This window comes from Acanthaster planci, linkage group LG06, assembly GCF_054643075.1.
Source record: "Acanthaster planci isolate LZ-2023a linkage group LG06, COTS_SCS, whole genome shotgun sequence".
NCBI lineage: Eukaryota > Metazoa > Echinodermata > Asteroidea > Valvatida > Acanthasteridae > Acanthaster > Acanthaster planci.
In genome coordinates, this window is record NC_141782.1 from 4,881,830 (window position 1) to 4,906,370 (window position 24,541).

Consider the following 24,541-nt stretch of genomic DNA (forward strand, 5'->3'; position numbering starts at 1 on the left):
GCGCAACTTTATTTTCTACGATGAATTCGGTTTCAACTTCTTTTTCTTGTAAAAGTTTTCCTATGATGTTACTGACTTGGTCAGCTGTTTTGGGAAGCTCTTTCATCGGAATATTTTCGGGTTGAATAGGTTTTAACTTTGCTTTAACTTTTTCCTCCGCTCTTCCATATTGTTTAAATCCTAATTTGTATCTAACAAATCTTGAGCTGACATGTTACCTCCTTCTCCAGTATAACCGACAGCTTTAGCATTTTTTTGCGATTGTGTTAAGACCAACAACTACATCTGGGTTTCTTTTTTTGGTTAATAGCACATCGCCGTACTTATCTTCACCTTTAAAAAATAAACCTTGGTCTTCGCGATAATCAAATTTTTCATAGTGAAATACTGATGGTGCATCTTCTCTTTTGGCAAATTTAGAATATCTGTAAAAGTCGTCTACAGTTGAGTTAGTTTGAAATATCACTCTTGCTTGTTCTATCCGATCACCTGCGGGTAATCTTACGGGTCTGGGGTTTAGCGTTAATTTTGTCTCTGTTTTGTCCCCAATTTTGGTTTAATCGATTCTATCCCCCTTTTTGTCGGTTAACGAGGCCAGTGTATCGTCCCATGTAGACGCTTCTTCTTCTCTTTCTTCTGAGGTTGCCGTAAAATCGTCCAGTTCAAATCCTCCTTTGGCCATTCTTTTATAATATACGTTTTTTAAGCGATGGGCAAACTCACGGGCAATATACCCTGTGACACTAACCAACCCTGGGTTGCCAATGCACCGCACCGCTTAACAGCGCGGTTAATTTTAACACGTCTTTGATAGATAATTTATTTAAATCGGGCGGTTTAATTTTAAAGAGCTTACTTGATAGCATGGCGTAACCAATGGAAATTCCCAAAACCACGGTGCCGTGATAAACTGTATTGGCTATTCCATTTACGTCGATTGATTTAGCGTTACTAATCTTTAATATAACAGGTTTTTTAATCTATTCCAAATTTAATCCATAACCAAAATTTCGGGTTGCTCCTTTTTCGGTTGAACCGTCGGTTGAATTGGTTTGGCTTTCAACGCGTCTTTGATAGGCGCCGATTTGTTTTTCCAATTTAAATAAACAGCGACCGCTCCAATCACCAATCCACCAAGGATTAAATTTCTGTTCTCTATGGCCGTTTTATAAATTTTATTTTCTGAGCTCGGTTCGCTCGCTTCGCCTAATTTTCTTTACCGAATCTAACTTCGTACAATTTGAATAATTTTTCTTGGTCTTTAGGGCTGAGCGACTCGATGTCTTTAATCGTAAATTCTTTACTTAAATATTTTTAGATTCGCCAGAAGCTACGATCGAACAAAGACGGTCTTTTACATTGGGCCCTTGATTCTTCGGTTGAGTCGACTTTTGAGTCGACTTTTGAATCGGCGAGTATTGATTTAAGGTCATCTGCTTTATAACAAGCGTTTTAAATTTGTTAAACGTTTGTTTTAGAAGTAAGTACTCGATTGTATAATAAGTTAAGTTGACTGCGATAGTTAGTTGAATAACTAGATTAACATATTCAAGGAGGGTTATCATTTGCTTATAACTAAAATAAAAAAAGTTATAGCCAGGCTACATTAGCCCAGCTATAACAGAGGATAAGTAATTAATAACTAGCTTTTATAATAATGGTGCGAATATTCAATCTCCAATTTATCCGATTTTTTTAGGTTATTACACTTTAAACAACAAAGAACAACATCGGCCTTGTTGTTTCCGTACTTATTATCTAGACATTCAGTAGTGCATAAATCATCGCGATATTCGGTAAATTGCAGTTTAACCTTGTAGTCGGGGTAAAAGCAATATGGGCAATCTTCCACTAGCCAACAGCATGAATCAGTGTCGATAAAACGGCCAGGGTCGTATCGATTTAATTTTTTATTCGATCGTCGGCAACCAAGAATCCAATTTCTGATAGTTATTTCAATGGGGTCAGTACAGATTTTGCAATATTCTCTGTTTTTTTTTTTATGTTCGCAGATTCCATTTCCTTTGCAGTCTTTACAAGCGTATCATATTCGCCCGTGCTTGCAGATTCCATTTCCTTTGCAGTCTTTACAAGCGTATCATATTCGCCCGTGTTCGCAGATTACATTTCCTTTCCGTCTGCCCTGTTTCTTCGGACATGACATCTGGAAAAGCATTCAACAACGTGTCTATGCGATGGATGTCATCATCTGTGAGAACTAGTCGGTCAAGTTGTGTGGAAGACTGTGGAGGCATGTCATCATCATTTGTTGTGACAGGCTCTGCGTGATGAGGGGGAGGGACGGGTGTACCCAACATAGGATACTGGACAGTTTGTCTTCGCAGAAAATCCATGATGGGTTCTGTCCAATACAATTATTGGTGAAATCCAGTGCCAAACTGACGTTGTGCACAAAGTCCATACCAAGCAAGACAGCGGTTGGTAGGCGTCGGACTCTGTGTAAGTGAAGCGTAGTTTCCGCTCTGCCCATACCAACCCTCATCTCCACCGTTCCAAGTTAGTTCAGACCCATCCACCATAACTAATGCCTCTTCGGGTGTTGGGCCAAGTGGGAGCTCCAGTTCATTACAGAGTTCATCTGTGATCAACGAGAGACTGGAACCCATGTCTATGAGAGAGACAACCCTGTGGCTATTGTTGATAGTTGCCTCAACTAACGGTCCACCCTGACAAATTTTGTCTGACTGCAAGAAATTTACCTTGTTAGGCTTCTGAGGCTTGTCACTGTCTTTAAGCACTGGAGTGTTTGTAGGTGACTGTGAGTTGACATCTGGCTTTGGCGGTGGCATCGGGTAGTCTTGTACCCAATGACAAATTTGTTTGCATCTGTAGCACACACTGGTATATTGCCCAGGTCGGTTGGGCCGGGGAGGGGGTGCCGATTTGTTCAGTGCCGGCTTGTTTCCAGACATAAGCGGTTTGTTTAGCGAAGGCACAGTTTTGTCAGGAAACGAAGGTACTAGGTTGTGTCTGAGGCTGTTGTGGGTGGATGGGTTGTTGGCTTGTTGATGGAGCAAATGTTCATCTACAGCTCGCGCAAGTTCCGACACAGTTTTAAATGTGCATTCTCTTTACACCCATGGCTGTTCCCAATTGTCGGTTATGAGTTCGTAAGTATCTCGATAGTTTAAATTCTCTGTTACCATGGAATGATAACGTAAGGAATGTTTCTTGTGTCAACAGAATGCTTGGACTAACTGAGTCTGTTTTAGTTCTTCTGTTCCCGCCAAATTCTGTTTGTATTAAAGTCTAGTTCTTCCTTTGTTGGAATATAGAGTACCTGCTCGGCTCCCTAATACCAAGATGCAGGTGGAAGCTTTCATGAGTGTCCAGAGGTGTGCGATCCGATTTATCCTAGGTCAGCGACTCGGAGAAATGTCGTAGTCTGACCAACTTACGACTTTGATTTCATTATCATGTCACCATAATTGTTCAATGATTTCATTTGTTGTCAAGTGCCTTTTTAAAACAATCAAATGTGAATAGGTCAATTGGAACATCATCATTAACCACAGATATGATATTGCTTGAACATTCAAACACTTGCCTGTCAGTCACGTGCCAGTCCTTGCTGCATGCAATCAATATATTACATAGGATCTGGACAGCCTTGCCAATAGCATCTTTGCACCTCAGTGACCACCAATTCTCTATCTATTAATGATTTCATTTGTTGTCAAGTGCCTTTTTAAAACAATCAAATGTGAATAGGTCAATAGGAACATCATCGTTAACCACAGATATGATATTGCTTGAACATTCAAACATTTGCCTGTCAGTCACGTGCCAGTCCTTGCTGCATGCAATCAATATATTACATAGGATCTGGACAGCCTTGCCAATAGCATCTTTGCACCTCAGTGACCACCAATTCTCTATCCTCGATTTGAGATCAGTGAAATCTGAGGACACTGTTGAGAAGTTTAACTTATCTTAATATGATTCTTTTACATATAATTTTACCCTCACACTGAATTTATGCAATATGGCCGTTTCACAATAGTGCGCCACCAAGAGTTTGCAACGCGTTGGCCAATCACAATGCGCGAAATTTGTCAACCCAATGCGCGTTTGGAAAGGGTCGACAAATTTATGATTGGCCAACGTGTTGCAAACTCTTGGTGGCGCACTATTGTGAATCGCCTGTATTAGTCATCTATATATTCTTATGTATATTTTATTTACATGTGCATTATTATTTGTATTTTATATTTTTTCCCTTTCGTCCTGGTCAGTAAATCATATAAGATTTACTGTTTTGTGCAATTTTTACAATTTGCTTTTTATGTGTATATCATGCTTTCATGCATACATCTTGTTTTTATATTTTGCATATTTGAAATATTACATGTAAAACCTTTTATTGTAAATATTAAATCATCAACTTAATGTTTGTACATTTTTAATTTAATGATCTACATGTATGTATAAACTACATGTATCTCTTTTAGTGAGTGTTCTGTATAGAACCAGTTTTGGGCAGTGTACTCTGTCCACCAGGAGAATGCAGACTTCATGGGCTTCTAAATCATAAAGAGCTAGATGTATCAGAATTATGAAAATTTAAGTATGGTAGTAAATTAATGTCTCAGAGAGCACCTTCTGTGTTCTTGAAAAAGACATCTCTTTGTCCTGGAAACAGTTTCCTGTGTTGTCAATTCTGCTTGACCAAATTTTTACCCTCAGCATCAATAAAGATGAGAAGAAGCAACTTTTCCATCTCCAAAAATACAAAGGTGTCCTCTACACATTCCCTTGACTTTAAAGTGGAGCTGGAATGAAGTTTTCTTAATATTTTTTTTTTAACTTTGCACTCCTTTTCTGTGTGTGAAAACTCTTTTACATTCCTTTTTGGTGAAAAGTCACTTTCCTGGACAATCAATCCCACTGTTGCCTTGATGTCATCTAGGGAAGACATAGTTCAGTGCATAGGTTTTTCTGTTCAAATTGTGAACCCAGAACTTACTGAAAACATTTCTGAGACAGGGACTGATGCCTGCTTATTGCTATGCACATAAGCAACAAGGAATCAGCAAAGAAGAGAAAATTATTCCAGAAACATCTACAAAATTCTAGCACTTTTTGTGTAGAAATCAATGTTACATGAAGGCTTTCTTCCTTCACGGTTTTACTCATGAATATGGAAATACTATAAGCACAAAACCAAATATGAAACAGAAGTTGAAAATAAGGTTAACTGAAACATAGAGGTGCATTTTGAAGGTTTGTATTTAAACAAATTGATTGCAGCTACCCTTTAACCAGATCAGTACCCAACTTATCTACCGTTTATCTAGTTGGAAACAACTTACAGGGACCCATACACCCATCAACTGTTGTGTGCTTTTGTCATAAAATGAAATGAGAAATGTGTTCACGGAAAGACCTGTTGAAATTTTTTTATCTTTAGATTTACGTGCTATCTATTTGAGAGACGATATAGCTGGCCTGAAGGAAGCAAGGGACATTTAGTCCCACTACTCTACACAGTTTCTACAGAGAGTGATGCTGTTCTGAAAAGTAGACTCAACAACTTACTGGATGAATTTTTGAGATGGTAAGTTGAACTTACATGTAGTTGATATTATTGTGTGAATAAGTGTATGTATAGTATGAGTTATCTACATGTACATGTAGCCATTGTTTGGCATGCACAGGGTTTATCCACAGGGTGAGGGTTTCTCCGAATGACACAATCTACGTTCAGATTTTGTATCTTGGCATAAACAAGAAAAAGCCCTTTCAAGCTTGTTATAGTTGAGCTCTGAAGATAAATGACACTGCGTTTGATTTGGATGCTTCATATTTATTTGAACAGATAAAATCAGAGAAAACATGTTTTCCTTAGAGTTGCTCTTTAACTCATTCATTGTCACCAATCAATCTGGAGGGTCCATCAAATAGCTACAAAAACTAATACATGTAGTTTTAGGAACTCTTTCCTGCTAGCACTATCAGCAAGTTTCTGTTGATAAACTACTCTTTTATTGAGATTGAATTTTTTTATCCACCAGTACTTTATGTGTGTTTTCAGGTGTTTGTAACTTATGTGTATGTAGAAATTAAGGAATTGTAATTCTTTTATTATATTTATTGTTTAAATGTTTTTAATGTGTGCAGTTTAACTTGTACATCGGGAAAACAAGTTTCATGTACCTTTTAATACTGGTATGTATTATGTTTTGGCAGCAGCTCAAGAGACTTTTGGGAGCTTTCGTGGTTAGGCCAGCCAACCTAGCTACAGTACTCGTGTCATTGTCATCAATGTCTATGGCGCTATACTCTTTGAGTATGTCTGAGGGCTTTCTTGCCTCTTTTTTTTCCACACTGCCAACCCAAGCCACTTTAACAGAAAGGACAAGGGATCATGCAGTTGACCCGCAGACAATCCACATGGCAGGATCTGACAATGTAGTGGCGGACGCGCTCTCCCTGGGATGATAGAGCAGCCTTACATTGACCTTACATTGACCTATTTGCTTCCTTGAACAATGCACAACTTCCCACGATCTTCCTCTTCGGCGGGACTTTCTAGCAAGCTACAGCCATGGCTGCATGGGATGTCATCTGCCTACCTTACAAATTTGTGACAGCACATTTAAGCATTTTATCATGTGCTTCGATAGTCAGGCTTTGGCTCCAGCTAATACTCCTGTGAGTATAACAGACTTCTGTATGTACTTCTTTCACTTGGAGCTACAAGTATCTACAACCCATATCTATGGGTCAGCCCTAGTTGCCATACACGTTGGTTTCAAAAGCGGTTCAACTGCCCTTGACTGCATGACATTCCATCATCGTTTGTATGATATGCTTATCCAGTGCCCCCTTGTTGGGAAATTGTTCTGGTCATAAGACCTAAGGTAGGTTCTCAAGATGCTTTCTGGTCCTTCCTTTGAACCCTAAATAATGCCTGCCAGACGCACACCCATGTCAGGTTGGCCTTTCTCCCAAAATGGTTAGATCCAGAGGAGGCAGCAAACTATAGGCTCTCCCCATTGCTGAAGGCCATCTATATTGGGAGCCACATTGTGTTCACCTCATTCTTTCATTTGGATTCCTTACAAAGGATCAGACTCCCTCACACAATCCTTCTGATATCTTTAGGCTCGATGTCAAAAAGATGTTTATCTGCGTGCCGCAGCGCACTCCACAGTGCCACACAGCGCCTAGGGTCGGGCAGCCAGGATGCACTGACCCTCGGTGTGGAAACACAAACAAAATTCTGCGGTCACAATGACATCAATTACTACATTCCCCTACTGTATAGTTGGCGCTTTTGATTGCGAAGAGACAAAGCTGGTTAAATTACCATAGGGCCCAAATACACTCATTGGGTATTAGTTTGGGCCGTGCTGAAATTAATTCCTCTGCCTCAAAATATTTTTCCCAGGCTCAATTTTCTTTGTAGCCTTTATGTAATGTTTTCTCACACTTGGGAACTCAGGATAGTTTTTCTCAGACTCGAAATATTTTCTCAAAGAAAATAGAGTATAATATCCGGGACCCAGAAATTTATATAATTATTGATTATTTTTGGCAGATTGACTGCGAAGAATGAAAATAAGGAGTACGAGGTGGGGACCGGAAAAATAAAACCATGCGTGATCCAGGTTTTGATAAAGAAATGCTGAGATGGATAGGATGATTCTTTTTTTGAAGATTGTGTCAACTAGTAACCCTAAAACAGTCTAATGTGATCAGAACACTTCTGTCATGAAATCAGACGGACAACCAAACAGGCTGAATTAACTTCGAAGAAAGAAACGTAAAGAGAAAAAAAGTTTAATTGAGAATGATAACTAAACTAATTGAAATTTTATACAATATGTACAAAGAAATAATTGAAGTGAAGGAATGGTGAAACGTCCAACTTAAAATTCACTTGAACTTAATTAATTCAAACTCTAGAGACGACCCAAACAAACAAAATGTGAAGTTAATTCCAAAAAAATTTTAGTTTCAGCAGCAGTTTTAGGGAACTTTCTCGCTGTATGGCTCTGCAAACTCAGATAGCCAAGCTTAAAATGAACTCAAATTAATCAAACAATTAAATTAATCACAACAGCCTCAAAACAAAAAAGCAAACTGAATTTAACCAATGACAAAATTGCAAATAAAGCTCACGGTGAATTAGAAAGCATTACAAAATTAGTAGCTTTGTCAGCAACAAATTATAAAGTAGTTAATTCAAACTCCAGTTAGGTCCGATAACTGCCGGGTACTTCTAGACCAAGGTGGAAAGGCGGGTGATATCCGTACTGTCTCTATGTGGCTGTTACTGCGAAGTTACGATCAGCCTTGGCTTGAGCTAAAGTATCAAGCTCAGGACTTCCCTGTCAGTGGTTTTCCCAGACCTTACTCAGAGTCATCGGGTTGCTTCCATGGGAACAAATTGAAATGACCGAAAGCTCTACAAATCTCTGTCCTTTTTTGATGAGTTTTAATCGATTCCCAAAAATTGAAACGAAATCCACATAAGACATTACAAATCAACCACTAATTCTGCGTTTCAATAAATCTGGGCTAAATACTTTTGCAAGGCAGAAAACACATCTCAGTAATATAACATATTTAAGTATATTCAGTCTTGAATATACTTACTGCACGTCTGCACTAGTAAGCAGGAGGTCGTAGGTTCGAGCCCCACTTGAGTAAGCTTGTAAATTTTTTCGCAAGCTCTTGGACAAGCACTGAGCATACAGTGTTTATCAATATATACGTTGGGTAAGGCAAAAACTTGTTATATAAATTAACCTCTCCCCAACGCAAAATACATGTACATCTTGAAATAGTTTCCAGTACCCACTGCTACACCTGACTCGGACCGGCCAGCCGACCATGGCAAGCTCAGTGGTCAATATATAGGTTGAGTAAGGGCAAAAACCTGTTATATAAATTATATTCAGTCTTCATACAAATTCAACAATATGGCCAATGTAAAATTTACGGTGATTCGGGGATCGTGCACTCAAATTCCAGGCGGAAGCTGTGTCGAGACTGGTCAATTCCTTAGGGTGTCAGTGGTATCAAGAACTTTGATGGTGTATCAAACTTTGGCCAATGGCCTCAGAATCTCTGTTGGCTAACCCTTTACCTGCGGTGGCCGTACCCACTCACCCATCGGTTCGGGTGGCAACCCAACATAGCCAGTGCTTAGCAACTCTCTCTCGTCAAACACACTGACGGACACCCTTCTTCATCTCATTGATCTCACTCACTCAACACTTACAATCAGCTTTTTACATCGCCAGAAAAATGCATTTTCAACTGGACTGACTTTTTTCAAAACAACAACTGAACGAAAAGAACAAACAGATATCTGAAATGCATTCTGGGTTCACCACAAATCGGGACTCGGATTCCGTGGTGACTTTGATACAAAAAATCACGAGTGTGCAACGATGGTGAAGTATAATAGCAGGTCTCGTCGATTTGGCGCAAAGGGAAAATAAGGAATAATACCTGATGCACAGCGACAGATTTAGGGGAAAAAAATTACAAGACAAAAAAAAGGGAACAACTTTGACAGATTGAATACGGAGAATAAATTAAGGACTATGTGTGACCCAGGTTTGCATAAAGAAATGCTGAGATTGGGAGAATGATTATTTTTGGCGGATTTACTGCGCAGAATAAAAATATGGAGAACGAGGTGAGCCGGGAAAAGTAAAACTATGCATGATCCAGGTTGGATAAAGAAATGCTAAGATGGGAAGGATGATTCTTTTTTTGAAGATTGAATACGCAGAATAAAAATAAGTATTACATGCTGGGGTAGGGAAAAAATAAAACCACATGTGACCTAGGTTTGGATAAAGAAATGCTGAGATCAGTAGAATGCTTTTTTTTTGGCACATTGACTGTGCAGTATAAAAATAAAGAGTACACAGTGGGGTGTAGGGAAAATAAAAACCACACGTGGTCTAGGTCTATAAATAAAAAGAAATGCTGAGACAGGCATTGTCAGTCAAAAGCCGTACCCCAAAAGGGCAACTGGGTCCATTACCTCCCAGGAATATACATTTGACCACATTGCACTGGAATTTGAGGTCTATTTGAGCTGAAGGCAGATCTGAAGATCTGATACGTAAAAGTACTCAGACCATGAAATTTGGTCCCCCACTCCACAGGACTTGCTCTGCGGCCGAAATTAACAATGGACATTGGTACGGGGCGGTGTGCCTTGTATGAGAGAGGAATTTCCCTGTTTACACTGCTCGTTACCATAAAAATAGCGAATGCACAACAGGGATATTTAATGAGCTGGAGACTGGTTTGGGCGCTGTGCTGCGTGTAGAGGATGGACAGGTGACTTGGAAAAATGTGCCATGGGGCGCCACGGCAGCTCGCGGCACGCCGATAAAAATGACAGCTTGCCTTACGCTATCTGACTCCTTGCATCCTGGAGATGATGCGGATAAACTTTGGGGCCCTCTTCATGTCCTGAAGTGGTACCTGACTAAATCAATAGTATGAGAGGGATGATGTGGTGTCTCGAAGTTGGCGGCGGTTTCTGCGGAGAATCCCACCACTCGGTGTGGAGATCAGGTAGGACCGTGGCTCTTGACATTGTTGCTCAACTGTTGCGGGTGTCCAGAGCCCGGTGACGTGATTCTGGATTTTCACTGTCTGGATTGTACGCTCGACGAATCCATTTGATTGTGGGTAGTGCGGTGATGACGTAATGTGTGCAGATCCCCAGGTTTGGGAAAATGCCTTGTAGTTAGCGGAGTCAAAATGTCCGCCATTGTCACTGACTACCTTAGCTGGTATGCCATGCTCGGCGAACATCTGTTTGGTGGTCACGACGGCCTGACTGGTACATGGTGTGGGCAATTTGCGAACGAGGGGAAACTTCAAGTAGTAGTTGGCGACTATGAGGTAGTTGTTGCCATGGAAACTGAACAGATCGGTGCCCAGGACCTGCCAAGGTCTCGTTGGGATCTCATGTGGAATGAGAGTCTCTTTTGGCTGTTTGCACGGGTGTTCTTGGCAGGTTGGGCAATGCCTGACAAGCTCCTCAATGTGCCTATTGATGTCTATCCAATAGACACAGTCCTTTGCCCTTAGCTTGGTTTTCTCTATGCCCTGGTGGCTCTCGTGCAACTTGGCCAAGACATAAGGTTGCATGCTGGCGGGAATACAGACACGTTCTCCCTTGAGCACGACACCGTTCTCAACTGAAAGTTCATCGCGAAAGGACCAGTATGGCCTGAGCTGCTTTGGAAGGTCCTTCAGCTTGTCTTGCCAGCCACTGACGATGAGCTCTATTAGCTTGGGCATTGTGTCATCATTTGCTGTCTCGAGCCGGAGTTGGTTAATGCGTTCCTTGGAGAACTGCCCGAACTGGATCTGCAGGTCCAGATTGATGTGCGTGTTTGTGGGACTGGGGCGACGCGACAGGGTATCGGCGAGTAACATATCCTTTCCTGGACGGTATGTGATAGTGATGTCATATGGTTGAAGGCGCAATAGCATTCGCTGCAAGCGGGGTGGAGCTGCGATGAGGGCTTTCTGGTGTATCATTTCCAGAGGTTTGTGGTCGGTTTCCACTTTGAAGGACTTGCCATACACGTATGTGTGGAAACGCTCACAGCCAAACACTATGGCCAGTAACTCGCGCTCAATGTTTGCGTACCGTTGTTCAGTTCCACTGAGTGATTTAGATGCGAACGCGACGGGCTTGCTGTCCTGAATGAGAACAGCACCTAGACCGCGTAAGGAGGCGTCGACCTGGATGACCGTCTCCTTGTTTGCGTCAAAGAATGCGAGAGTCGTTTCCTCGCAAACAAGATCCTTCACCTTGTTGTAGGCTTGCTGGTGAGAGGCGGTCCAGACAAATTCTGCGTCTTTCTTGAGCAGTGCGCGAAGGTCAGCGGTGTGGTCAGACAACCGTGGGATGAAGGGACTCAGGTATGTGACCATCCCTATGAATTCCTGCAGCTCTGTCTTTGTCTGGGGTGGTGCCATGCATTTGATGGCTTCCACCTTGCTTGGATCTGGGTGGACTCCGTGCTGATCATAGACCATTCCGAAGAACGTGATTTGTGGTGTTTTCACAGCGCATTTTTGGCTGTTGAACACGAGTCCATTCTTGGCTGCGACCTGCATCAAGTTGTGCAGGTGACGATCATGCTCCTGTTCGGTCTTTCCAAACACTGCTATGTCGTCAGCTATGCCGATGGTCCATCTTATGTTGAAACACGTCCTGACTCATGACAAGTCCGAACGGCATTCTCTTGTAGCAGTACCGTCCGAATGGGGTATTGAAGGTGGTGAGGAGGGAGCTCTCCTCATCCAGCTTAACGGACCAATATCCGTTTTTCGCGTCAAGTTTGCTGAAGTAACGAGCACCAGCAAATTTGTGGGTGATTTCCTCAACTGTTGGTGCCCTGTGGTGGCATCGCTTTATCTGAGCATTTAAGTCTTTTGGGTCAAGGCAGATGCGAAGCTTTCCGTTCGCTTTCCTTGCGACAGTCATGCTGCTTACCCAGTCTGTGGGTTCAGTCACTTTGCGTATGATGCCTTGGTGCTCCATCAGATCGAGCTCAGTTTTCAGCTCATCCTTGATATGGATGGAACACTTGCGCGAGGCGTGTATCTTTGGCTGTGCATTGTCCTTGAGTACAATGTGGTAAACCCCGGGTAGGTTGCCAATGCGATCGAATTGTTCTGGGTATTGTGCTGTGAGGTCGTGCACTGTGCGTATGGGGTTGTCGTTGGGCGTGTTTATCTCGCAGTGAAGCGTTATCAGTCTGAGATCACGCGAGCTTGCCAATCCGATTATGGCAGGACCCTCAGATTCCACTATGTAGAAGTCGGCATTCACCCATTTGCCATTATCATATCTGCATGGCAACTGTATGGACCCATACTGTGGGATCCTGGTTCCATTGTATGCCGTGAGGGTTGCATGCGTGTTGTTGACGCAGTCTTTTCTGGGGAATCCACTCGCGTCCAATTTATCGGGATACATGCGTCTGAACATGCGGACTGGGAGGGTATTTCCCTGCGCTCCAGTGTCTATCTTTGCACGTATGTTCACGAGTGTCTTTCCGCGTTGCACCTGTATGTAGGTAATGACCTCATCGCGGGTGTCGGAATCTGTCGTCGTGCTGATGTTTGACACAAGTATGGTATGGAGGGTAAAGTCCTCAAACTGCTCCTCAAGTTGTTCACTGTCGTCAGGCTGCTGAATAGAGTGCACATTTTTGGAAGGAGGTTTTGGTGTGCATGAGCGTGAACGTAGGTTTCCACGCTGGTCTCGCCTGCCACGGGAACATGAACGTGATGGTCTGGCACCCTGAGCTGGAGGCTGTCCTTCCGACGATCGGCACATTTTGTCCCAGTGGTTGGGTTTGTCGCACTTCCGGCATGTCGTTCCGTATGCCGGGCAGTTGTCACGCCGTTTTAATGAGTGGAATCTTCCACAGTTGCGACATCTGTTTGACCGGCGCAACTCATGCACAGGGGTGTCTGCATTCTGTACACGAGCCAGTTCTTTCATTTGCGTGACGGCGGCTTCATGTGTGCGGCCTTGGTCGATTGCTTGGTCGAGGGTCAAAGTCTTTGGCTTACCCAGCAGCTTTTTCTGTAGCTCTGGATATCGTGTGCCTGCGATAAGTTGGTCGACGATGCGACTTTTCATTTCATCATCATCTTTGAAGTCGAATTTGTAGGCCTGCAACTTCAGTCGCGAGATGAAGTCATCTATGCTCTCTGACTCCTTCTGTGTAAGTGTTTGTAACGAGAGCCTGGCCACACGGAAGTTTTGTTTGGGCTTGATCTGGGTCTCAAATTCCTCCCAGACCTTAGCTGGGTCTTTTGCCTCAGCTTGTAGCAGTCCCCACGAGTTGTACATGCGTAGACCTTGTGAGCCCATGAATAGCAGTATGTGGTCCACCTGACAGTCTAGCTTAATGTTCTTGATGGTGAAGTACATGTCGCATTATTTTGTATTAAGTTATTTATGCTGTACTCTGCCATGTTCTTTCACTCCTTTGTTCTTGTGTTTTCTCTGCTCGGTTTGGCTCTACACTGTACACGTAACTTCTTATTCTGTATTTTACCTTTTTCCACACAACACTTAGATTCTCGCACATGACTCTAGCAGGAAGTCATGTGACCCTTTAAGATGGAAGATTCTCATTGGTTGAGCTGTTCAGCGACGCTCATATGTTATTTATTTCTAAGCCACTAGAATCCTATAAATAGAGCAGATTTCCCTAGCTCGTTGGTCAGGTGCGGCGGACCAACTCTTGTTGTGAGAGCGAAACCTAACATAGTGCGGTGGTTAGACCCTTTCCGAGAGAAGTGCGATAGTAACCATTCTTATGGCAAAGAAATGTAACCATGTGAATGCCTAGCTAGCTTAGCTTGGACCAATGCGAGAGCATTACAAACTAGCCCAGGGTGCTAGTGAGAGTCGTGTCCCTCTCCACCCTTGTCCTGCTAACTAGCCCCAGTCCTCCCCGTCTCTACGCTGAGCCAATGGCACATAGTGCGGCAATTCTATCGTTGCGCTCATCAATGACATTGTAGTCTGAGCGGCAGTGCGATCGGTACATACATGTACCGGCGCTAGCCCCATCCAGCTATTGCTAGTCACTGTGGTGGCCCGGGACAGCTCCTACCACGGCTCCACCTGATGAGTGTAGCCTAGTTATGCTACACACCCTTACCGTACCCATCCGACTTGCACTTCCAATGGTCCTGCCAAACCGTAGTTCAGTTACACTTGCACACAACTTCGTCTCTCTATAATTTTGCCTTTCTATAACTTTGTCTTTTATGTGTTGTCTTGTGTCAAGCTACAACTTCTTCAAACCCACATTGAACTTTAATGAAGAGAAGTGAGAGCAATAAACCAACTATACAGTTCGACCGTCACCCAAACCCCTTGTTTCCCGTCCACCTTTTCATAAATTGTTGACCCCAAATATCACATCCCATGGACACTAGCAAAGTCCATGCTACCATCGACTTCATATTTAGGGACACAACATTATTAACCCCCTGTGCTTGTCACTTTCATGAGACCGCACCATCCAGTGGTGTCAGTACACTATTGCCTGTTGGAGGGCTTCGGCCATTAGATTTGGTAATCCAGTTTGGCCGTCAAGCTCTGATAAACATAGTCAACACTACATCAGGGTTCATGACGTAAGAGCAGTATCTGCATCTTGGTCTTACTCTTGAGATAGTTCCATTGCAGAATTCTGCAAAACGCCATGTTGGAAGTCTCCTTCTACCTCCTGCTACTTGAGGGATGTCCTGCAGAGCGACATCGCAAATGGCAGGACAGTCCTACTGTCCGCAACGTAGAGGTCAAAGGGACCTCCTGTAGGACGGACAACATATCATTATGAAGTTCCTGTACTATTTCTTAAATTTATACATGTAAAAGTGTATATATGTAAAATATATATCCTTGTTTATATGTAAAAGTGTATTCTCAGCATTACATTCCAACATTCCATTGCCAACCCCCCACCTAGACTGGTGCTACTCTGCATTTGTAGTGACTGTTTGGGTAGGTAGAGCGCCATAGACTCCTTCCCCACATTAACTGTGGGTTGGGTCTACTGGAGTATGCAGTCCTCTCCCGCCGTCTTCCCCACTCTGGCTCCAACCTTTTTGGCCGCTTTCGAAAAGAAGGATGATCATGGCGGCAAGGCCGCACTGCATTGTGGGAGGTTAGGGTGCATCACGGGTGATGAAAATCTTTTCAGCGAATGAATAATAGGTGCATGGGAAATTAGCATATATAGTGACTATTTGGGTAGGTATTCTCTAGTAGATTGGATCCACACTAAACGCGGGGAAGGAGTTTGAGCTACCACACCGGGGAAATTCACCTAAATGTAAATGTTATATGTATGTTTCAATTTCATGTTTTGCCAAACTGTTTTCATAACATTGTCTAAAAGAACTATGCAGAAACTATATTCAACTTTGTGTACAATAATGTTTCTTGAGTTTAAACAGTCTGTAATTATTTTGCATAAAGGGTTGTTTTGACTTGCAAATGCTTGAGTGTGTGGAGATGAAAGCTGTGAATCATCAATTAAAATAATTATTTTATCACACATCCCGTGTCTGACTCAATCCTTTGAAGGAGGGGAGTATACCTTGACCCTCATCTTTTATCACTGCAGGATGGATCTACATGTGCCACCCCACCACCATGGGCAGCCTAGAATTCCATGTCTGTGAACAGTTAAAGTAGGGTCTTCAGATCAAAAATATTGGTACCCCCAGGAACCGTAAAACTGGTGTCATATGCTCTCACTGAGAGGAACACAATGCTTTTTAAATCATTTAGATTGGATGAGTAATTTTTGAGATACATGTATCACATTTTATATGTTCATGACAATGGTATACACTGAAGCCTTATGCTGCACATAAAGCATATACCCCCTAATCAACCCAAATCGTGCACATTTCCGCCATGTCAAAGTCGTAAAATTGATGAAACTTAATTAATATTGGAGATATTTGGATGTAGTTTCACACACTGGTGCAGTTTTTCATGCTCTTCAGGATATCTACATGTAGGTGGTTTTAAAAATTGTAACTCATTCCTGTGTGAACAGCAATATTTTCCTACTGGGAACATTCTTTTCATTTATGGCCCGTAAATATGCGGAAGTAATGTAATAGCATGAACAGAAACTTTAATTATTTCATGTAGTGCAGAGCGTAACCTTCATTCATTTTAACTTCTTCTGACATTCCATGACACACTGTAGAACATTGACCAGAAAGTTCTAATTGTAACATGATAAGGTAAGAAATTTCATCTGATAATTCTTACTTGCTATTAAATAACAATGATGTCACCATTTTTCATATCTTTCAGCAGGGGAAAGTGCCATTCATCATCAGGAAAACTGTCATGTACTATTTTGTATTCACACTGCATGCTGTTTCTCTTTCTGCTGTAAATTCCTGTTACTTCAGCAGTGAACCACCCAACAGTCACATCATTTTCCCGGCATTATGCTTCACTTTCTTGTGCAGTAGAGATTCAGGATCACTTTGGTACAGTGGAAGCAGATGCAGCTGTTGCTTAGCAATGATTTGGTTCCTTTGCATTGCCACTTTTTGTTATGCAGTTCCAGTTTGCTTCTCTGGACGTTTTAGGAGACCTCCTCTGATGTGTGGTAGAGGAGAGCCTTAGCTGCCCTAACATTTTCCATTGTGATTCTGTTTATTTCCAGAATGGTTGTGAGGTTGGCCTTAAAAAAAAGAATGAAATAGGATATAGTTTACATGTTATGTTTCTGGTTTAGTTTTATTTTTGTGAAAAGCGACATTTCATTTTGATTTGTCTTGTCTGATAAAACTTAATGTCATGAGTGAATATTTTCCAATTTATTTGGTTATCCTTTATGTTCTGTACATAATTTCATACAAGAAATGATAACTATTTAAATGCAACAAATAACAACAGCTAAAATATAAAAAAAACTAGTCCCCATATTTAATAACTTAAACACCCTTAAAATCACGAATGGTATCGTCCATCAAAAATAAACAGACCGCGCATACGTAAGCTATACAGTGGACATTTCCATGCCATTGTAGGGGTGTTTCTCTGCTTTTACCCAGATGTTCACTAAGTTGTGAACTACCTACGTATGGCTCCAAATAATCATCGACGATAAACTCATATTTCGAAATGTACATGACCCTGGGGTCTAACTGTTATAAAAAATTACTTCAAAATCTGCTCTCTTCCCACAATCACCTTCCCTGAATTACGATGACGCTCAAATTCATACTGCAAAAACCCCCAAACTCTGTACGGCCACTCACTCACTCAGTACAATAGCGCAGTACTAGGGGCTCCATACAATAACATGGCACGGTTATATAAATTTTGTCAAAAAGCCCCAGAATAGCTCTCCAAAAATCTCTCTCCGCACAAAAGTACAAAACATAGGGACTTAAATTTCACATATTTATTAGAAAAGATTGTGATTCATGTCAAATATGTTCTTTAATACCTTCTGATTGTCCAAATTCGTGTCAAAATCAACCTGTGAATTTTCAATTCAGCTGTGAACATCGAGCAACTTGAAGTAATACCCCTTTGGGGCAATGGTGAAACCCATTACCATGTCGATCAACTTGCATTGGGGCGCGGAGGTGCAGCCAAAGTTTGCCTTTCACGCAAGCTTTGGCAAAATGTTGGGGCCGCGAACGCTGAATCGTGCGACTTCAAAAGTCTCCAAGAGTAGATTGGGCGAAGCGTAGTGGTTCATTCATAACTTTCTGAGCTCTGGTATGTAGCACATACAGCTGTGAACTAAGCATTTTTTTACAGATCCGATTGTGCTACTTTGAATGGTACCAGGCTCGTGGGGTTTGACAAAAAAGATACTTCATTTGTAAGTTGAAAAAAAGGCGTTTTTTTTCGATCTGAAAATGCATAGTGTACATGAGTGGCTTCAGTGTAAGTGGGAAAAACTGAAAACTCTAGTTAAAGTTTGCACATGAGAAATAAAAAGCTTTTTTTCTATTGCAATTTATTTCACATATTTATTTATGGAATGTTGCATTTACAGTAAATTTTACCAAAAAGCAACTAAATTCTTTAAATTTGATTTTTGCCCGCTATTGTCAAAAAGCTGCAAATACGCCATTTTGGTTTTTAATGAATAGGCCCGATTATGGCTAGTCATTATGAAGCAAGATTGCCTTGTGAAACTGTTTGTGATTTCGTCCATTTGTGCAATTTTTTTATCCTTTTTAACAAGAAGATGCTTATGAATGAGATTAAAAGTATGTGGATTATGTGTAAACTTGTGATTCATAGCCTGATTGTTGAGTGACCCAAGCTGCAGGTGAGGGCCATTGTTGACAACCAGGCCCCTCACCTGTTAAAAACGACAAGTTGATTCACATACGTCACCACAGTTTTATTCCCTTATTCATAAATACCCTAGACAGTCTCCCTATGCAACAGCATGCAAGTTGAACATGAAGTAACATTTGATCATGCCTGCTGAGAGGTGATATTCCAGTTGTGTAAATCACAGTATACAAGACAGTATAATTGATTTTGATTGGTCAAGAAAGTGTGTGCACACGGGTTTATTATTTTCTGAGATGGCACTTTTTAGGTTTTATCCGCATCTATTATTTTTCAAACAGACCCCCAAAACTCTTTTTTTCCGTTTTTACCCCTCCTGACTTGAAAGAAAGGCTGTAAGAGAAAACACAAACAGGAATGCATTTATTTTCACCCCAAACGCATCTCAAGTTCAATTACGGTTGCACACTCCATGTACAGCATGCATGTGTAGCTCTGTCCATTTAAAAACAAAGGTTGCTGAGCTTACATGAGACGCGGCATGTGCTGCCAGCACTTGCGTACCTTTATGATCATTAAACGACTGGAAGTCCAGCAGCGCTATGTTTACCAAGTACTTCACAGTGCAATGAACTGTCTGAACATGCACCTTGGGTGGTTAGTGTGCTGAGCACACTAAGCCTTTAATTTAAAACTATTATGACAGTCAGTGATTCCCAATCGCAGTGATTGTATGAATAGGAATATTGTACATAAGTCAGGAACTAATTACATTAGTCTTCGCAGGACAAGCTGTCGATTAATGTCTACAACGTAATTGTGCATAGTTTTGAGTAGGAATTCTCATTTACCTGATGCTACAGATTTTGTCAAAATATGGAAAAAGTTTTAGAAAGAATGGACATACACTGTATTAAATCCATCCAATCAAAGATGAAAATAAGTGGAACTGGATACAGCTGCAAGAGAAGAGAACCCGGTTGTCATGCGCTGCGCTCACTAGGCTCGGTCGTGCCCTTCACTGTTATCTGCCATGATAAAAACGTTTCAGTTGTTTTGAGCAGACCCTGTGGCATCTCTGTATATTGTTGCAATGAACAAACACCAGAATTTGTGGTCGCCAAGAGACTACTTACAGTTTCGTCTGATGCAGCTTCTTCTCCAAACCTCCGGTCATTCAATTTGAAATTGAAGTATTGCCTTGTTTAGTCATATCTTATATCAACAAAGTTTACTTCAATACATCATCATTAAAAAGAATACTTTCTTGGCACTTTCGGTTTTGTTTTTGTTTTGAAAGCTGTTTCCATAGTCTTGGATGAATTCTATATTGGACTGTTGGGTATATCAGCTTCCTTTAAGTGTTTGGAATCTGCTTGAAACAAGCCTCCATAGTGAGATTTTTTTCATTTAAAAAGAAATTCTCCCTTGTTTGTCAATTGTGCATTCGAATGTTCAAATCAAAAACTAATATTCAGATATTTGGATATGCAGCACAGCCTTAACATGGTGATGGGTTAAACTTTGTTTGACCTTTTTACAACATTCTTTAAATGTTGCTGATTCTCCAAAAATTTAATAGATTTAAACTTTGCAGACATCGTTAGAAATAAACATGAATGGGTCAGATTGAAATGGTTTTTAACTTTGAATATTTAAATGAAAAAATATCACATTAAAATCACAGCTCAGTTATTTTGTGCACATTACAGGAAAGCAAAGTTGATATTTTGGGGCCTCTTCAATTCTAGAGCAAGATTCTTCAGAGGGGACCAGTTTTCACATTTGTTTTCATTTGTTTTTTGATTTTCATGCCATAGGTACCTTTGTCAAGATGTCTGTCAACCTCTGTTGAAGAGCCTTACAGTTGCAGTTACTCATGGTAATACATTTGAAATCTTGTTTTAAATTCAACATGATTAAAAAATAAATCTCTGAAGACCCATTATGGCTCATTAGGTCAGTGTGTAGCTGTGATTTGCTTGGCATGATGATAGCAGGTATATGTTACAATGAAAAGATAATGATTTTGCTTAAAATCCTTTTTGAGGTATTTAATGTTGAAGTTGCCAATCAAATTGTAGAAAAATGACATTAACCAAGACATTGAACTTAATAAGGTTGCACTGCCAAAACAGTTGCTTGCATATCCAATACCTGTCATCCACTGAACCATGCTGTGTCCATGCCTTTATTTGGTGCCCATGCTTGATTCCTAGCAGTTCTTGTACTCGGGCTACAAAATACTCGGGACTCGACATCAAAAAATTGTAATTGATCATCAAAGTACTCAAACTCGATTCACAGTACTCGATAAAAAAATCCTTTAAATTAACTTACCATGAACGGCCGTTAAAATAAGGTACAAAAATACTGACTCCAATGACCCGATATTCGATACGGTTCTGACAAAGAGAAGGCAGAACGTGGGACCATTAACGCATATGACCCATTTGCCATCTGTGCGCATACTTAACCAATCAAATTATATTGTGGTACTCCTGAATGGTCCCGCGATTTACTTGGGCATTGGTAGTCTGGTTCCTGGACCCGAAAATTCTAACAACGAACCCAGCATACAGAAAATCACGGGGATGTAAATAATTGAGCCTGGAAAATAGACTTCGCAGCACAGTGCACGTTGTGTCAACTGCTGTAACGCACGTGTAGTGACCGTGACATTGCTAGCCAGATCACTTGTTCTTGTAGCCATGTCATCTGCATTCAGTGTTTCTTTTACACAGTGGCAGGTCTTAGAGTCTCTAAATTAAGATAAAACTACTTTTGAATTAGAAGTACTTGTACTTGGAATTAGAAGTACTTGTACTTGTACTCGGAAGTGCAAGTACTTGTACTTGGAAACCAGTACTCGGCTTGAAAAGTACTCGCTCTGTCCTTGTACTCGGCAGTCAAAGTACTCGGCAGCACTTGGTACTCAGAAAAAAGTACTCGACTACAACACTGATGGTACTGATTTACTAAACAAAATGGTCTACTTCTTGATAGATACACTGGCAAATTTGATGCACGCAACTCTAAAATTTCACCAACATGTGTCTAAATGTCAAAAAACTGTCAGTGCCACCAATTTCCTTATACACAAGATAAGAGTTTACAAGAGCAACATCAAGCAAAAATAAGAACACTTTCATATAAAGTCTTGACCTTCTTCTTGGCAGGCCTCACTAACGGCGGTTGCCTGTTAGAATCGCTACCACTAGTTTCAATTTCTGAACTATACTTAGATTCCTACGTGAAATCTGAACCACTAGTCACCATCAGAGTTTCCTCTTCACTGGAGGACATCTTGCAACACAACTGAAGGGCTGGGGAGTGGCCAGGAAAATATTTACCGAGGGCTACAGAAAACATTCTTTTTGGGACGACACAAATGGCTTAATTATGCTGAACAATGGACCATCTATATCCCGAGTGTGGGAGCTGGGGTGCTGTGCATGTGTTCAGGGCCCAGCAGGGCAGTAAACAATGGCGTGCACACCATGTCAATGGCCTGTGTTCATCGGGCCCACACAACGTACGTTGCATAAGCCCTGACAGCAGAGTCAGCGACGCTCCACAGAGATTACCCAGGATATTCAATCAAAGACAAAGGGGGTGTTCTGATGAATAAAATCCAATTTACTGGGTGTCGTTGGGTTGACCAACTCTCCTAGTTGCCCCAGATTTCCATTCAGTGCAAAACTCCCAGTAACTACAGGTGTACACTAAATAAAAGTTGCAGGTGTGGTATGTGGCTACCGCAGACATCGGGAAATTAGACTTTTCTCCAGGTGCGGCATCTGCAGTCACTCGTTGTGAAGGGGTTAATATTCAGGGCACACCAGACCCTGCTACAAGTATGGCTCACCAGACCATCATACGTGTAATAAGGACGCACCAGGCCCACCATAAATATGGCACACCTGGCCGTCAAAGTCAGGCCACACCTGGCCCACCATTATACAACTCTAAACATGGCACTGTAGCCCATGTTAATGTAACAATTATAACACACCTGGCTCACCCATAAATGCTGAATTAACAATCGGGCACACCAGACCCTGAAATCAGTAAAAGCCAACAGTCATGTTAACACCAATTAATTAATAACTCTGTGGTGAAAACACTAAACTTGAATTATTACATGTAAAATCTGCAGGCACCCGATGTTCCCCCATTGAAGACTTACGGGAAAAATGGCGCATGGTGAACATCCATGGAGTCATTCGAATGCCTGTCACAAAACATGGAGATTACAGCCATAGTGCCTCCATTGTATGCTCTAGCCATTATAATAGATCATTTCTTGACCATGTCTGTCGAAATTCCTGCCAAAAACTGCCACATGCTCCAAAAGCGGCACAAGGGGAGAGACAGACTGCAATACAATTGTAACAATTCGAACAACGCTGGGGAAGTTATAGAATACAAGAAAGACCTGCAGCTAAGTTAGCTTAAAAGAGCTGCTTGCCAGTGTTGGATAAGTACAAATAAAAAATGTTTTAAATATCGGGTTTTTTTAAATAAGAAGAATTTTAGCTTGAAATTTTAAAAATAGGGCTCTGCAAATGAGTTGAACCCACCGTGGACGGACGAACGTGTGTCGTTATTTTTGCTGTCTACTGTCTACTTGTTGGCGCTGTGGGTGTTGCCGAGGCTGCAGTTTATTTTGATTTTACACAAGGCCTTCTATTTTCTTTAAAAATTGACTTCCGCTTTTTTACCTTTCATTTCCTAGCAGACGACACATCTTGCCAATCCTCCATCACACCATGGAGGTAGAATGAGTTGTCCAATTGTTTTCTGTCATTTCTGTGCGTCAGCGTACTCGTCGCCATGTTGATCTTGGCGGAACAACGACTGTTATACTAACACTAAATTCCCTCGTGCTAACAAACATGGAACAGCCGTCAAAGGTTAAGGTTCATCCTCGTTCAATAAATGTACCCCCTCTTATTAAAAAATACAACGAATCGCGCTTACGACGTGTTTCGTGAAATCCATTTTAGAATCCATCGTAGCTACAATTCATCGTAGCGCTACGATGCATCGCAACTCTACGATTGGTCGCAACTTAGGGTGAGTTTGGTGAAATCGGCCCCTGGTTGAGACAATCTGTAAATGGCTTGTTTATTTTCATGCACACTTTGCAAAATGAACAAAAACTGATACATCTTGATCAAAGAATGCCTATTCCTGTCAATAAAATACACGAATAATGTATCAAAACTTTTGCCATACTGTATTTAAAGGACGGGCATTCTGCATCCTGCCGTCTGTATTCATGAGGTTAGTCATGTTTCGTTGCATCCATTGCTGCGATGACAAAGGCCCTGCTCATTAACTTAGCCACGCAAGAGCGCACACTGCTGTCCAATCCGCGTATTCTCACCCTCCTTGACTAGGACAGACTGACTGGCGAGAATGCCAACAAACCGCGGAAGAACACTTCGTCAATTTCTAGATGGCGCCTAACAGACAGAGATCCCATAAAAATCTTGATGCAACTTGTTCACGACTTGATGAGCAAGCTACGCAGGCAGTCATGGAGACCACTGGCATAAATCCCTTTGAGTGTTCAGAGAATGACTTGGTATAGATTTCGTCTGGTGCTGTTGTATCCAAGAAAATAAATGAACATCTGATGAAAGCTGAGGAGATTTGGCATTTGTGGAATTTTGTAGGGACGGGCTA

The 24,541-nt window shown here is 41.5% G+C and overlaps 1 protein-coding gene across 8 annotated transcripts in view; it reads left to right on the plus strand.

The window, feature by feature from the left end:
* Nucleotides 1–24,541, plus strand: part of LOC110989242 (uncharacterized) — a 515,163-nt gene that overhangs the window by 74,844 nt on the left and 415,778 nt on the right. For 7 of the 8 annotated variants that reach the window (XR_015425756.1, XM_087138535.1, XM_087138534.1 and 4 more), the window contains exons 3-4: nt 5,432–5,578; nt 20,668–20,729. Coding sequence is in view for 6 of the 8 variants with exons in the window: in XM_087138535.1 (XP_086994661.1) it covers nt 5,432–5,578; nt 20,668–20,729 (209 nt within the window). In the remaining 2 variants the exon portion in view is untranslated. Of the gene's footprint in view, nt 1–5,431; nt 5,579–20,667; nt 20,730–24,541 lie in introns of those variants that run through there. The other variant, XM_087138536.1, reaches the window with a different exon arrangement.